Source organism: Thunnus maccoyii, chromosome 11 (genome assembly GCF_910596095.1).
Source record: "Thunnus maccoyii chromosome 11, fThuMac1.1, whole genome shotgun sequence".
Classification (NCBI taxonomy): Eukaryota; Metazoa; Chordata; class Actinopteri; order Scombriformes; family Scombridae; genus Thunnus; species Thunnus maccoyii.
Genome location: NC_056543.1, coordinates 5,772,955 through 5,787,191, shown reverse-complemented (window position 1 = coordinate 5,787,191; position 14,237 = coordinate 5,772,955). Strand labels below are relative to the sequence as shown.

Below are 14,237 nucleotides of genomic sequence, written 5' to 3'. Positions count from 1 at the left end.
TTTTGCAGAGGTTTTTATTGTTTGTCTTCCTGTCTTTTTCTCAGTTGACACTGCCAAAAAGGATATCGTATTCCTTCTGGATGGTTCCGATGGCACAAGGAATGGCTTCCCTGCCATGCGTGATTTTGTTGAGAGAGTGGTGGAGAAACTCAATGTGGGACAAAACAAAGACCGTGTCTCTGTGGTCCAGTACAGCAGAGATGCAGAGGTCCATTTCTATCTGAACACGTACACCACCAGAGAGGATATTGTGGATTCGGTCAGAGGGCTGAAACACAAAGGAGGCAGACCCCTCAACACCGGGGCAGCCCTCCAGTACGTCAGGGACAACGTCTTTACAAACTCCTCCGGGAGTAGGCGCCTGCAAGGTGTTCCACAGATGTTGATCCTGCTAAATGGTGGAAGTTCTTTTGACAATGTAGATGCCCCAGCCTCTGCTCTCAAACAGCAGGGCATCTTTGCCATTGGCATTGGAACAAGGAACTCTGACAGTAGAGAGCTGCAGAAGATATCATATGACCCTAGTTACGCTCTATCAGTGTCTGACTTCACTGACCTCCCCAGTGTCCAAGAACAGCTCTCCTCTGTAATGAGCACAGTGCTAGTGAGGGCCACGCCCATGACACCAACAGTAACTGGTAAGAAAGTGACCCATTTTTCCATCCCACGATCATGGTGGGACGCAAACTGAAGTGTAATAAATTGTATTTTTACTGAGTTTGAGTCAGCCAGTGCCACTTAGGAGAAAATCATTTGTGCAAGCATTAATAGAGTAAATTGTCAAGGTTGAGGTCAGCTTTCATCATCTGACTTTCACACGGGAAAGGTTTGACACATGAAACTAAATATGTCTCAAATTTTGTGTTCCCTAGTGGACAGAAAGGCACCAGGAAGGGATGTTGTGTTCTTGTTGGATGGATCTGATAGTACTAGAACTGGATTCCCAGCTATGCGAGACTTTGTCCAAAGAGTAGTAGAGACACTCAGTGTGGATGACAACAAGGACCGTGTCTCAGTGGTTCAGTACAGCAGAGATCCAGCTGTCCAGTTCTATCTGAACACGTACAGCACAAAGGGCGAGGTCCTTGACACTGTTAAAGGTTTGAGGCACAAAGGCGGAAGACCCCTCAACACTGGAGCAGCTCTCCAGTTCGTGAGGGATAATGTCTTCACGGCCTCTGCCGGAAGCAGGCGCCTGGAAGGAGTCCCACAGGTGCTGATATTGTTAAGTGGTGGAAGGTCTTTTGACAGTGTTGATGAACCAGCTTCTGCTCTCAAACAGCTGGGAGTCTTGACCTTTGCAATCGGAACCAGGAGCTCTGATAGCAAAGAACTGCAGAAGATATCCCACGACCCCAGTTATGCTCTATCTGTGTCTGAATTCACTGACCTTCCCAGTGTCCAACAACAACTTCAGTCTTCCGTGGAAGCTGTGGTTGTTGACGTCACCCCAGAGTCACCAACTGTACCTGGTATGTCAACAAAAGCACATCCTCTTGCTGGCTTGAAGGGCTATCTGACTTTTTTTTAACTAGAAGGAAGGAAAGAAAGTCATGAAGTGTGATACTTGTTTAGCTCCATGTGTGCATTTAAAGAAAGGTGGCGGTGTGCTTTCCAAGTCTTTAAAATTGAAGTAGGCAGTGCTAGGCGCTTTCAAAAAAACACGCCCACCAATTGATGATCAGGCCACGAGCGTACTTTTTGCAGAGGTTTTTATTGTTTGTCTTCCTGTCTTTTTCTCAGTTGACACTGCCAAAAAGGATATCGTATTCCTTCTGGATGGTTCCGATGGCACAAGGAATGGCTTCCCTGCCATGCGTGATTTTGTTGAGAGAGTGGTGGAGAAACTCAATGTGGGACAAAACAAAGACCGTGTCTCTGTGGTCCAGTACAGCAGAGATGCAGAGGTCCATTTCTATCTGAACACGTACACCACCAGAGAGGATATTGTGGATTCGGTCAGAGGGCTGAAACACAAAGGAGGCAGACCCCTCAACACCGGGGCAGCCCTCCAGTACGTCAGGGACAACGTCTTTACAAACTCCTCCGGGAGTAGGCGCCTGCAAGGTGTTCCACAGATGTTGATCCTGCTAAATGGTGGAAGTTCTTTTGACAATGTAGATGCCCCAGCCTCTGCTCTCAAACAGCAGGGCATCTTTGCCATTGGCATTGGAACAAGGAACTCTGACAGTAGAGAGCTGCAGAAGATATCATATGACCCTAGTTACGCTCTATCAGTGTCTGACTTCACTGACCTCCCCAGTGTCCAAGAACAGCTCTCCTCTGTAATGAGCACAGTGCTAGTGAGGGCCACGCCCATGACACCAACAGTAACTGGTAAGAAAGTGACCCATTTTTCCATCCCACGATCATGGTGGGACGCAAACTGAAGTGTAATAAATTGTATTCTTACTGAGTTTGAGTCAGCCAGTGCCACTTAGGAGAAAATCATTTGTGCCAGCATTAATAGAGTAAATTGTCAAGGTTGAGGTCAGCTTTCATCATCTGACTTTCACACGGGAAAGGTTTGACACATGAAACTAAATATGTCTCAAATTTTGTGTTCCCTAGTGGACAGAAAGGCACCAGGAAGGGATGTTGTGTTCTTGTTGGATGGATCTGATAGTACTAGAACTGGATTCCCAGCTATGCGAGACTTTGTCCAAAGAGTAGTAGAGACACTCAGTGTGGATGACAACAAGGACCGTGTCTCAGTGGTTCAGTACAGCAGAGATCCAGCTGTCCAGTTCTATCTGAACACGTACAGCACAAAGGGCGAGGTCCTTGACACTGTTAAAGGTTTGAGGCACAAAGGCGGAAGACCCCTCAACACTGGAGCAGCTCTCCAGTTCGTGAGGGATAATGTCTTCACGGCCTCTGCCGGAAGCAGGCGCCTGGAAGGAGTCCCACAGGTGCTGATATTGTTAAGTGGTGGAAGGTCTTTTGACAGTGTTGATGAACCAGCTTCTGCTCTCAAACAGCTGGGAGTCTTGACCTTTGCAATCGGAACCAGGAGCTCTGATAGCAAAGAACTGCAGAAGATATCCCACGACCCCAGTTATGCTCTATCTGTGTCTGAATTCACTGACCTTCCCAGTGTCCAACAACAACTTCAGTCTTCCGTGGAAGCTGTGGTTGTTGACGTCACCCCAGAGTCACCAACTGTACCTGGTATGTCAACAAAAGCACATCCTCTTGCTGGCTTGAAGGGCTATCTGACTTTTTTTTAACTAGAAGGAAGGAAAGAAAGTCATGAAGTGTGATACTTGTTTAGCTCCATGTGTGCATTTAAAGAAAGGTGGCGGTGTGCTTTCCAAGTCTTTAAAATTGAAGTAGGCAGTGCTAGGCGCTTTCAAAAAAACACGCCCACCAATTGATGATCAGGCCACGAGCGTACTTTTTGCAGAGGTTTTTATTGTTTGTCTTCCTGTCTTTTTCTCAGTTGACACTGCCAAAAAGGATATCGTATTCCTTCTGGATGGTTCCGATGGCACAAGGAATGGCTTCCCTGCCATGCGTGATTTTGTTGAGAGAGTGGTGGAGAAACTCAATGTGGGACAAAACAAAGACCGTGTCTCTGTGGTCCAGTACAGCAGAGATGCAGAGGTCCATTTCTATCTGAACACGTACACCACCAGAGAGGATATTGTGGATTCGGTCAGAGGGCTCAAACACAAAGGAGGCAGACCCCTCAACACCGGGGCAGCCCTCCAGTACGTCAGGGACAACGTCTTTACAAACTCCTCCGGGAGTAGGCGCCTGCAAGGTGTTCCACAGATGTTGATCCTGCTAAATGGTGGAAGTTCTTTTGACAATGTAGATGCCCCAGCCTCTGCTCTCAAACAGCAGGGCATCTTTGCCATTGGCATTGGAACAAGGAACTCTGACAGTAGAGAGCTGCAGAAGATATCATATGACCCTAGTTACGCTCTATCAGTGTCTGACTTCACTGACCTCCCCAGTGTCCAAGAACAGCTCTCCTCTGTAATGAGCACAGTGCTAGTGAGGGCCACGCCCATGACACCAACAGTAACTGGTAAGAAAGTGACCCATTTTTCCATCCCACGATCATGGTGGGACGCAAACTGAAGTGTAATAAATTGTATTCTTACTGAGTTTGAGTCAGCCAGTGCCACTTAGGAGAAAATCATTTGTGCCAGCATTAATAGAGTAAATTGTCAAGGTTGAGGTCAGCTTTCATCATCTGACTTTCACACGGGAAAGGTTTGACACATGAAACTAAATATGTCTCAAATTTTGTGTTCCCTAGTGGACAGAAAGGCACCAGGAAGGGATGTTGTGTTCTTGTTGGATGGATCTGATAGTACTAGAACTGGATTCCCAGCTATGCGAGACTTTGTCCAAAGAGTAGTAGAGACACTCAGTGTGGATGACAACAAGGACCGTGTCTCAGTGGTTCAGTACAGCAGAGATCCAGCTGTCCAGTTCTATCTGAACACGTACAGCACAAAGGGCGAGGTCCTTGACACTGTTAAAGGTTTGAGGCACAAAGGCGGAAGACCCCTCAACACTGGAGCAGCTCTCCAGTTCGTGAGGGATAATGTCTTCACGGCCTCTGCCGGAAGCAGGCGCCTGGAAGGAGTCCCACAGGTGCTGATATTGTTAAGTGGTGGAAGGTCTTTTGACAGTGTTGATGAACCAGCTTCTGCTCTCAAACAGCTGGGAGTCTTGACCTTTGCAATCGGAACCAGGAGCTCTGATAGCAAAGAACTGCAGAAGATATCCCACGACCCCAGTTATGCTCTATCTGTGTCTGAATTCACTGACCTTCCCAGTGTCCAACAACAACTTCAGTCTTCCGTGGAAGCTGTGGTTGTTGACGTCACCCCAGAGTCACCAACTGTACCTGGTATGTCAACAAAAGCACATCCTCTTGCTGGCTTGAAGGGCTATCTGACTTTTTTTTAACTAGAAGGAAGGAAAGAAAGTCATGAAGTGTGATACTTGTTTAGCTCCATGTGTGCATTTAAAGAAAGGTGGTGGTGTGCTTTCCAAGTCTTTAAAATTGAAGTAGGCAGTGCTAGGCGCTTTCAAAAAAACACGCCCACCAATTGATGATCAGGCCACGAGCGTACTTTTTGCAGAGGTTTTTATTGTTTGTCTTCCTGTCTTTTTCTCAGTTGACACTGCCAAAAAGGATATCGTATTCCTTCTGGATGGTTCCGATGGCACAAGGAATGGCTTCCCTGCCATGCGTGATTTTGTTGAGAGAGTGGTGGAGAAACTCAATGTGGGACAAAACAAAGACCGTGTCTCTGTGGTCCAGTACAGCAGAGATGCAGAGGTCCATTTCTATCTGAACACGTACACCACCAGAGAGGATATTGTGGATTCAGTCAGAGGGCTCAAACACAAAGGAGGCAGACCCCTCAACACCGGGGCAGCCCTCCAGTACGTCAGGGACAACGTCTTTACAAACTCCTCCGGGAGTAGGCGCCTGCAAGGTGTTCCACAGATGTTGATCCTGCTAAATGGTGGAAGTTCTTTTGACAATGTAGATGCCCCAGCCTCTGCTCTCAAACAGCAGGGTATTTTTGTCATTGGCATTGGAACAAGGAACTCTGATATTAGAGAGTTGCAGAAGATATCGTATGATCCTAGTTATGCTCTTTTAGTGCCTGAGTTCACTGACCTGCAAAGTGTCCAAGAACGGCTCTCTTCTGTAATGAGCACAGTGTTAGTGAGGGCTACGCGCATGACACCAACAGTAACTGGTAAGAAAATTACCAATTTTTCCATCCCAAAACCACAGTGGGAAGCAAAGTGGAATGTATGAAGTTGTATTTTTACTGAGTTTGAGTCAGAATGTCCTATCTAAGACAAAACTGTTGTGACACCCTTAATATATTGTAAAGTTTGAGGTTAGCTTCCATCATCTGACTTTCACAAGGGAAATGATTGAGAAATTAATCCACATAATTTCCAATATTTGTGTTCCCTAGTGTACAGAAAGCCCCCCGGAAGGGATGTTGTGTTCTTGTTGGATGGATCTGATGATACTAGAACTGGATTCCCAGCTATGCGAGACTTTGTCCAAAGAGTAGTAGAGACACTCAGTGTGGATGACAACAAGGATCGTGTCTCAGTGGTTCAGTACAGCAGAGATCCAACTGTCCAGTTCTACTTGAACACGTACAGCACAAAGGGCGAGGTCCTTGATACTGTCAGAGGCTTGAGGCACAAAGGCGGAAGACCCCTCAACACTGGTGCAGCTCTCCAGTATTTAAGGGATAATGTCTTCACGGCCTCTGCCGGAAGTCGGCGCCTGGAAGGAGTTCCACAGGTCCTAATATTGTTAAGTGGTGGAAAGTCTTTTGACAGTGTTGATGAACCAGCTTCTGCTCTCAAACAGATGGGAGTCTTGACCTTTGCAATTGGAAGCAGGAGCTTTGATAGCCAAGAATTGCAGATGATATCCTACGATCCTAGTTATGCTCTATCTGTGTCGGAATTCACCGACCTTTCCAGCGTCCAACAACAACTTCAGTCTTCCGTGGAGGCTGTGGTTGTTGACATCACCCCAGAATCACCAACTTTACCTGGTATGTTAAGAAGCACAACCTTTCCAGGCTTGAATGTCTATCTGACTTGTTTCACTCACAATGAAGGAAAGAAAGAAATGAGGTAGTATTCTCATTTAGTCCAACGTGTGCATTTTACAGGAAGTGGCGGTGTTCTTTCTAAGTGTTTAAAATTGAAGTAGGCAGTGCTAGGTGCTTTAAAAAAAACATGTCCACCACTTGATGATTAGGCCACACGTGTACTTTTGCCGAGGTTTTCATTTTTTGTCTTCCTGTCTTTTCTCAGTGGACACTGCCAAAAAGGATATTGTGTTTCTTTTGGATGGTTCTGATGGCACAAGGAATGGCTTCCCTGCCATGCGTGATTTTGTTGAGAGAGTGGTGGAGAAACTCAATGTTGGACAAAACAAGGACCGTGTGTCTGTGGTCCAGTACAGCAGAGATGCAGAGGTCCATTTCTATCTGAACACGTACACCACAAGAGAAGATATTGTGGATTTGGTCAGAGGGCTGAGACACAGAGGAGGCAGACCCCTCAACACCGGGGCAGCCCTCCAGTACGTCAGAGACAACGTCTTTACAAACTCCTCCGGGAGTAGGCGCCTGCAAGGTGTTCCACAGATTTTGATCCTGCTAAATGGTGGAAGTTCTTTTGACAATGTCGATGCCCCAGCCTCTGCTCTCAAACAGCAGAGCATCTTTGCCATTGGTATTGGAACAAGGAACTCTGACAGTAGAGAGCTGCAGAAGATATCATATGACCCTAGTTACACTCTATCAGTGTCTGACTTCACTGACCTCCCCAGTGTCCAAGAACAGCTCTCCTCTGTAATGAGCACAGTGCTAGTGACAGCCACGCCCATGACACCAACAGTAACTGGTAAGAAAGTGACCCATTTTTCCTTCCCACGATCATGGTGGGACGCAAACTGAAGTGTAATAAATTGTATTTTTACTGAGTTTGAGTCAGCCAGTGCCACTTAGGAGAAAATCATTTGTGCCAGCATTAATAGAGTAAATTTTTAACATTGAGGTCAGCTTTCATCATCTGACTTTCACGCGGGAAAGGTTTGACTCATGAAACTAAATATGTCTCAAATTTTGTGTTCTCTAGTGGACAGAAAGGCACCAGGAAGGGATGTTGTGTTCTTGTTGGATGGATCTGATGGTACTAGAACTGGATTCCCAGCTATGCGAGACTTTGTCCAAAGAGTAGTAGAGACACTCAGTGTGGATGACAATATGGACCGTGTCTCAGTGGTTCAGTACAGCAGAGATCCAGCTATCCAATTCTATCTGAACACGTACACCACAAAGGGCGAGGTTCTTGACTCTGTCAGAGGCTTGAGGCACAAAGGTGGAAGACCCCTCCACACTGGAGCAGCTCTGCAGTATTTGATAGATAATGTCTTCACGGCCCCTGCCGGAAGCAGGCGACTGGAAGGAGTCCTACAGGTCCTAATATTGTTAAGTGGTGGAAGGTCATTTGACAGTGTTGATGCACCAGCTTCTGCTCTCAAACAGCTGGGAGTCATGACCTTTGCAATCGGAACCAGGAGATCTGATACTGAAGAACTAGAGAAAATATCCTATGACCCCAGTTATGCTCTATCTGTGTCCGAATTCACTGACCTTCCCAGTGTCCAACAGCAACTTCAGTCCTCCTTGGAGGTTGTCGTTGTTGACTTCAAGAAAACTGTCTCAGAGTTGACCCCAGAATCACCAACTGTACTTGGTATGTTAACCGGTCCTTCTGCCATGAAAATGTACACTCTTTCACCTACAAAAAGAGAATGACATTGAGGATTCTGCTGACATAGCATCAATACGAGCAGTTTGTCAGGTCACTTCACACAGGTGGTGAAAGAGGTTGAAATAAGAAAGAGCTTCAGTCAAACGAGGCAGTGTAACATGATTTGTTTGCATTGATATGGAAATTAGTCTGACCATAGATGTCTTAGAACCATGATTGTTTCTCCTTCAGAAAGGAAGGAAATTTGATGATTCTGCTACCAATGTCAAACTAAATGCTTTAAGGAAATATTCAGGAGTTATATAATAAAACTTTTTAAAAAATAGTAATTTAACATTTGTATGTACATACTTTCCAAACAGCATATGTTTTTTATACCACATAAACTAAAAGTTTAATGTTATTATGGCAGGAACAATCTGCATTGAATCTGCATATAAAGCCCAATGTCACAAACTCATAATTTGTACTGCATATGACACCCCATCTTTAGACCCTCGATTCCTATCATTCAAACAAGGGAGAAAGAGGCAAGAGGTGAGGCTGAATCTCCTGGATGTTGAAAATCCAGATCTGAAACATCTGGAAATAGGTATCGATAGCCAAGGGCAATAGAGAGGTCCTACAACAGCCAATGGTCCAGTACAGGGAAACCTGATTGAAAAGAGAGGACAAGAATGATAACATAGGGGGAAGAAGGTAGGAGTGAGAGAGATAGGTACACAGCTCGGATGCTCATGTGCTTGTTGGACAACAAATAATGTAGGGTCAGAGATATGCAGTGGTTTTCAATGTTTCACTGTTTTAAAGTTTGAAGTATTCTCGTCAGCAGGACACATATGGAGTTTAATTACTAACGCTTAATAGATTAATGAGACTGAGAACAGGAAGATAATAGTAACGGGCACAGGGGCCTTAAGTAATCAAAGAATTATACTGTCTAATGTCAACAGGGAGATTATTCCAGAGAAAAGGTAGGAAAAGGCTCTGCAGCTTGAACATATTAATATGGATGGTTTCTACATTATCAACAATGACTTAATGACATGTTTGATAAATCTGCACCCTCCAGTTTGTGGTGTGATGTATGGTTGCACAGCACATAGCCTTCCATTATGATTACTACAATTTACCCGCATGCAAACACACTGGGCTACAACAAAATAAATACACTTTATGTTCATGACATCAGACAGTTATTACTCAGAATTGCAAGGTTAATATGGAAGATGCCGGATTCTATGCGTGATGGGATCCTTTACAATTTTTAAATAAAAGCAATGTCTTATTTTGTATTCTGGAAATGCATCATCATCAGACACTGCTATATTGTATCAACAATTACGGTAGCTGTATTTTCCACTTCACCCAGCCTTAAGTAGGATTTAGCTCCTTGATTGCAATTGAAGAGAGGACGTTGTATACTTATATATATTTAAATAATGTCTGCTAATAATTCTTAGTCCATAAGATTACTATTTTTTTCTTCTTCTCTGTTAGCTGATCATGACACTGCCTCTAGTATTTCACTATTCATTCAGTATTACTTGTTTGTGCATTTTCTATACACATGTTAAATCAAGACCATTTTTTTCATGTGTAGCACTGGTAACACTGAAAACCCTAAAAGTCACAAGTTCTCTGTTTATAATGTATTGCAATCTATTTTCTACTTGTGTTTATTTGAAATGAGAACCACATATGCTTTCCTTCTTTTGGTCAAGAAAAGATTTTTGATTCTTGAAGACAAAGGCAACGAGTGTTCATCTCACAAACTTATGCAGATATCTTCTTGAACTGCATTTTTCCCACTGCCAGCAACCTCTGGTTCTCTTTTTAATCTCATTCATGTTCCTCATTTTGTTTCTAATCATATTGATATTCTCTCTTGAATATTTTTTATTTATATTCACATCCAAAATATATGCCAATATCCCATTCCAAAACAGTTTCCCACCATAGTGTGGTATTCTTTGTCCACCTTATTGTCATTTTGCCTATGATTTATTTTTTATTGGATTTGTTGTTGTTTTCTACTGATGGTTTTCAGTCAGTAAAAACTCTCCTTTCTCAAGTGTGCAGTCCGGGTGGCTAACACATGATGTTGTGAAGTGTGCTCTGACATCTAAGACTGGTTGGATGCAAAAGAGCATTGCACACACTGTTATTGGAAAGCTGAATTTTTAAAAGGCTATCACACCTCGGTTTGTAATTGCCGCTGTAATTTCTTTAGCAGAAGTTAATATTACTTTTCTCTTTCTCTTTCAGCTGAGTTGCAAGGTCCTCGGAAAGATGTCGTCTTCCTTGTCGATGGATCTGATGGTGTTGGACTGGAATTTCCTATCATCCAGGAGTTCATCCGCAGGGTTGTGGAGAGTCTCAATGTGGGCGAGAGTAAGATCCGGATTGGCGTTGTCCAGTATGGTGACTATGCACAGGTTGACATGTATCTGAACACACATACAACCAAACAAGGTGTTTTGAATGCCATCAAGGGAATGAGGCAGCGAGGTGGAAGACAACGAAACCTGGGTCAGGCCTTGGAGTTTGTCGGTCGGGATGTTCTAACAGCAGCACGAGGTAGCAGGAAGGAAGAGGGTATACCACAGTTTTTAATCGTCGTCTCCAGTGGGTCTTCAACAGATGACACTAGTCGTGCAGCATCTTCCCTCAAACAATCTAGAGTTCTTCCCTTCAGCATTGGGACCAGGGATATTAACCCTAGAGAGCTCCAGGTGGTGTCATACGTGCCTAACTTTGCCTACACAATAGATGACCTCCCTGGCCTGTACACAGTCCAAGAAAACTTAATCACCACTCTCACTGAGTTGTCAGATGATGACATTGCCAGGATGCGTCCAGAATTTCAAGTCTATGATGGTAATTTTACTCTCATATATTTACATAATTTATCATTTTTCATTTTTTCAGTCATACTGTATATCCTCATATAGTAGGAATCCAGTAGCTAGTATTCATACATTGTTTCTGTGTTTGCATTCTTTTTAAACAGTAATCACACCTGCAAGAGGAGAAAAGAGGGATGTCGTATTTCTGATTGACGGCTCGACAGCAACGCGTAGTGAGTTCTCTTCCATCCGTGAAATGATAAGAAGAGTTGTGGAGAAGCTGGATGTAGGACTGGATAATGTCCGAGTTTCAGTGGTACAGTACAGTGATGACGCAAAAGTAGAATTTCTTCTGAATGAATACTCCACCAAAGATGAGGTACGCCAGGCTGTGACGAAACTTCGAAGCAAAGGTGGAAACCGTCTAAACACAGGTCATGCTCTTGAATGGGTCTCCAGAAACATTTACCAGAGGTCAGCAGGAAGCCGCATTGAAGATGGTGTGCCTCAGTTCCTTATTCTAGTTACAGGTGGCAAGTCTACAGATGATGTATCCACTCCAGCTGACCAACTTAAGAGAAACCACATTGCACCTCTTGCTATTGGCTCAAGGAATGCAGATACTGATGAACTGAAACAGATTTCCCTGAGGCCCGAACTTGTATATACAGTTGACAGTTTCCAGCAGCTTCCAAGAGTGGAGCAGCAACTCATTGATTCAGTCAAAAAAATATCCACGGCTGATATCATCAGTAGCTATGTCCCTTCCCCTGTGGACACAGGTAAGAAACACTCTCATAAGCTAACTTCAAGTACTAAAAGCAGTAACTGTTTTTTTAAGCAATTTGTGTCAAAATCTGCACCCCATAATTTCAAAAGGATAAGCATTAGTAAATCCACATAGAAATCATATAAAAAAAGAGGCCTTTTACAACTTTTTGGTTCATTATCATCAAATTTGTGACTTTTTCTTCAGTAAACACAACACAATCAATCTTTTTAAAGCTACATCCATGCCTGTGTCTAAACCAAAACTATTGAGAAGCAAATGCAGAATGTGACTCTGTGGAGCAGATTCAATAGAGTATAAAAAAACTCCAAAAATGTGATATAACTTATTCAAAACATATTCATCTCTTGCTGGCAGACCAGAACAATTACAATCAGCAAAACAATGATAGTAATACAATAAATCACCACATCATCACATCACCAAGGCTCAGAATGTCAACATGGTTCTTATAGTCCTGGACACTGACAATTTCCTCTATCCATTCATATATGGATACATTTGTGCTTTACTGAAAACATATGGATATCTAATCTGACTATAAAGGAAGGAATCTCTTTCTGTCTGTATGTGTGTTCTTTGCGTATCTCGACAACCATTCATGTGATTGACTTCACACAGTGTCGAGTGTGAAGTTGTTTGGATGAGGGGTCCTTGAGAAATATATAAAAATACTTCATAAACAACCTTGCTTCTGCTTCTTCTTATGCCTGTGGCGTCAGCGAGCAGAAATACAGACAGTGCCACTAAGTGCAGCAGGGGCTGTTTGATATAGACACTGTCACATCACAGTGGGGCGTGGCTTCTGTGCTCTGAATTGCTGAGCAGGACAAAGGCACGCGGCTCACTTAGTTAAACTGCCCAAGAGAGCAGAACAAGCGCACACAGGAAAAAAACACAGAAGCAGAGGCAGTAAAACTTGCCAGTAGGAGCACAGGCATGTTTGATTGGCAATGGAATCAACCAATAGAAGGCTGTAAACTGCTTTTTTGGTTCAACCTCTGTTTAGTCTCATTGGTGAAGTTTCTGTCTGGATTAAAACCATTAAATTTGTTAAATCCTTATCATTTTAATTGATACGTTTGTCAATTGATACATGTATATGTGATTCTCGACAAATAATTAACAATCAAGCTGTTCTGAACCGATGCATTTTGAATGGACACTGCACTAGTAAAGATAACAAATTAAAATTTTTCAATTTACATTTGTAGTTATTTTTTAATAAAAACTCTCCTAGAACATGTACAGTACCACTCACATGCAAAACTATGCATTTCTGAATAGCCTAACTTGTCTTGACAAAAACAATATATGGCATACCTCGGTGACATATATATTGTGATTATGCATAAGCTTATGAAGAAAGGAAATAGAATAAAAATGAGCAAAAATACCCTAGGGTTCATCATTTGGTTTTTAGCTTTGTTTTTTATACTTCATATAACTGAATATTAAAATTCATCATTCAGGGTGCATGGGTGGAGTGGGGGTATAGTTTCTGTCCACCACTACAAAGCCCCAGGTTTTGATTCTGTTAGATAGAATAAAAACTACAACAAACAACAACAACAAAACACTTTTTCTTTTATACTTCACAATTAAATATATTTCTCTGTCTCTTGTGCTTATTTTGCAGTTAACTTAAATCTCGGGAGAAAGGACATTATTTTCCTTATTGATGGCTCAGACAATACAGGTGCTGCTGGTATTGCTCATATCCGTGACTTCATCCTCAACACTGTCCAACAACTTGATGTGCAGCCTGATCAAGTGCGTGTGGCTGTTGTCCAGTACTCAGACAAAGTTAAAACAGAGTTCTCTCTCAACTCACACAACAACAAGCCAGCTGTTATCTCTGCTATCAAGAGACTTCGTCAAATGGGTGGTCGGTCATCAGATCTGGCCGATGCCATTGAGTATGTCATACAGAATGAGTTAAAACCCGCTTCTGGTGTTCGTTTGGCTGAGGCCTCCCAGCATCTTGTGGTTCTCACAGGTGGACGTTCCCCTCAAGATGTTTCTATCTATGGACCTCTGCTGAAGGGCTCCAGGGTCAACTGCATTGGTATTGGAGCTAGTGGTGCTGATGCAAGGCAACTAGCCCAAATTTCCACTACATCAGAGGATGTCCTTCAGGTTCCTTCATTCCCTGGCCTGCCACAGATCAAAGAAAGGTTTATTGCCAGGTTGAGTGGGACCATCCCTGAGGAACCACCCACAATCTATGATGCTACAAGTAAGTTGTGCAAAAAGTTTCACAATATTAGACCATATTACAGATACTAAAAAATGTATTCTAC

General features: G+C 43.3%; 1 protein-coding gene across 1 annotated transcript in view; it reads left to right on the top strand.

The window, feature by feature from the left end:
• Nucleotides 1-14,237, top strand: part of LOC121906878 — a 39,113-nt gene that overhangs the window by 7,739 nt on the left and 17,137 nt on the right. Inside the window, exons 10-22 of the mRNA XM_042426064.1 lie at nt 45-638; nt 873-1,472; nt 1,744-2,337; nt 2,572-3,171; nt 3,443-4,036; nt 4,271-4,870; nt 5,142-5,735; nt 5,964-6,563; nt 6,829-7,422; nt 7,657-8,277; nt 10,564-11,175; nt 11,309-11,926; nt 13,574-14,173. Of these exons, the coding sequence (XP_042281998.1) occupies nt 45-638; nt 873-1,472; nt 1,744-2,337; nt 2,572-3,171; nt 3,443-4,036; nt 4,271-4,870; nt 5,142-5,735; nt 5,964-6,563; nt 6,829-7,422; nt 7,657-8,277; nt 10,564-11,175; nt 11,309-11,926; nt 13,574-14,173 (7,821 nt within the window). The remainder of the gene's footprint in view (nt 1-44; nt 639-872; nt 1,473-1,743; nt 2,338-2,571; nt 3,172-3,442; nt 4,037-4,270; nt 4,871-5,141; nt 5,736-5,963; nt 6,564-6,828; nt 7,423-7,656; nt 8,278-10,563; nt 11,176-11,308; nt 11,927-13,573; nt 14,174-14,237) is intronic.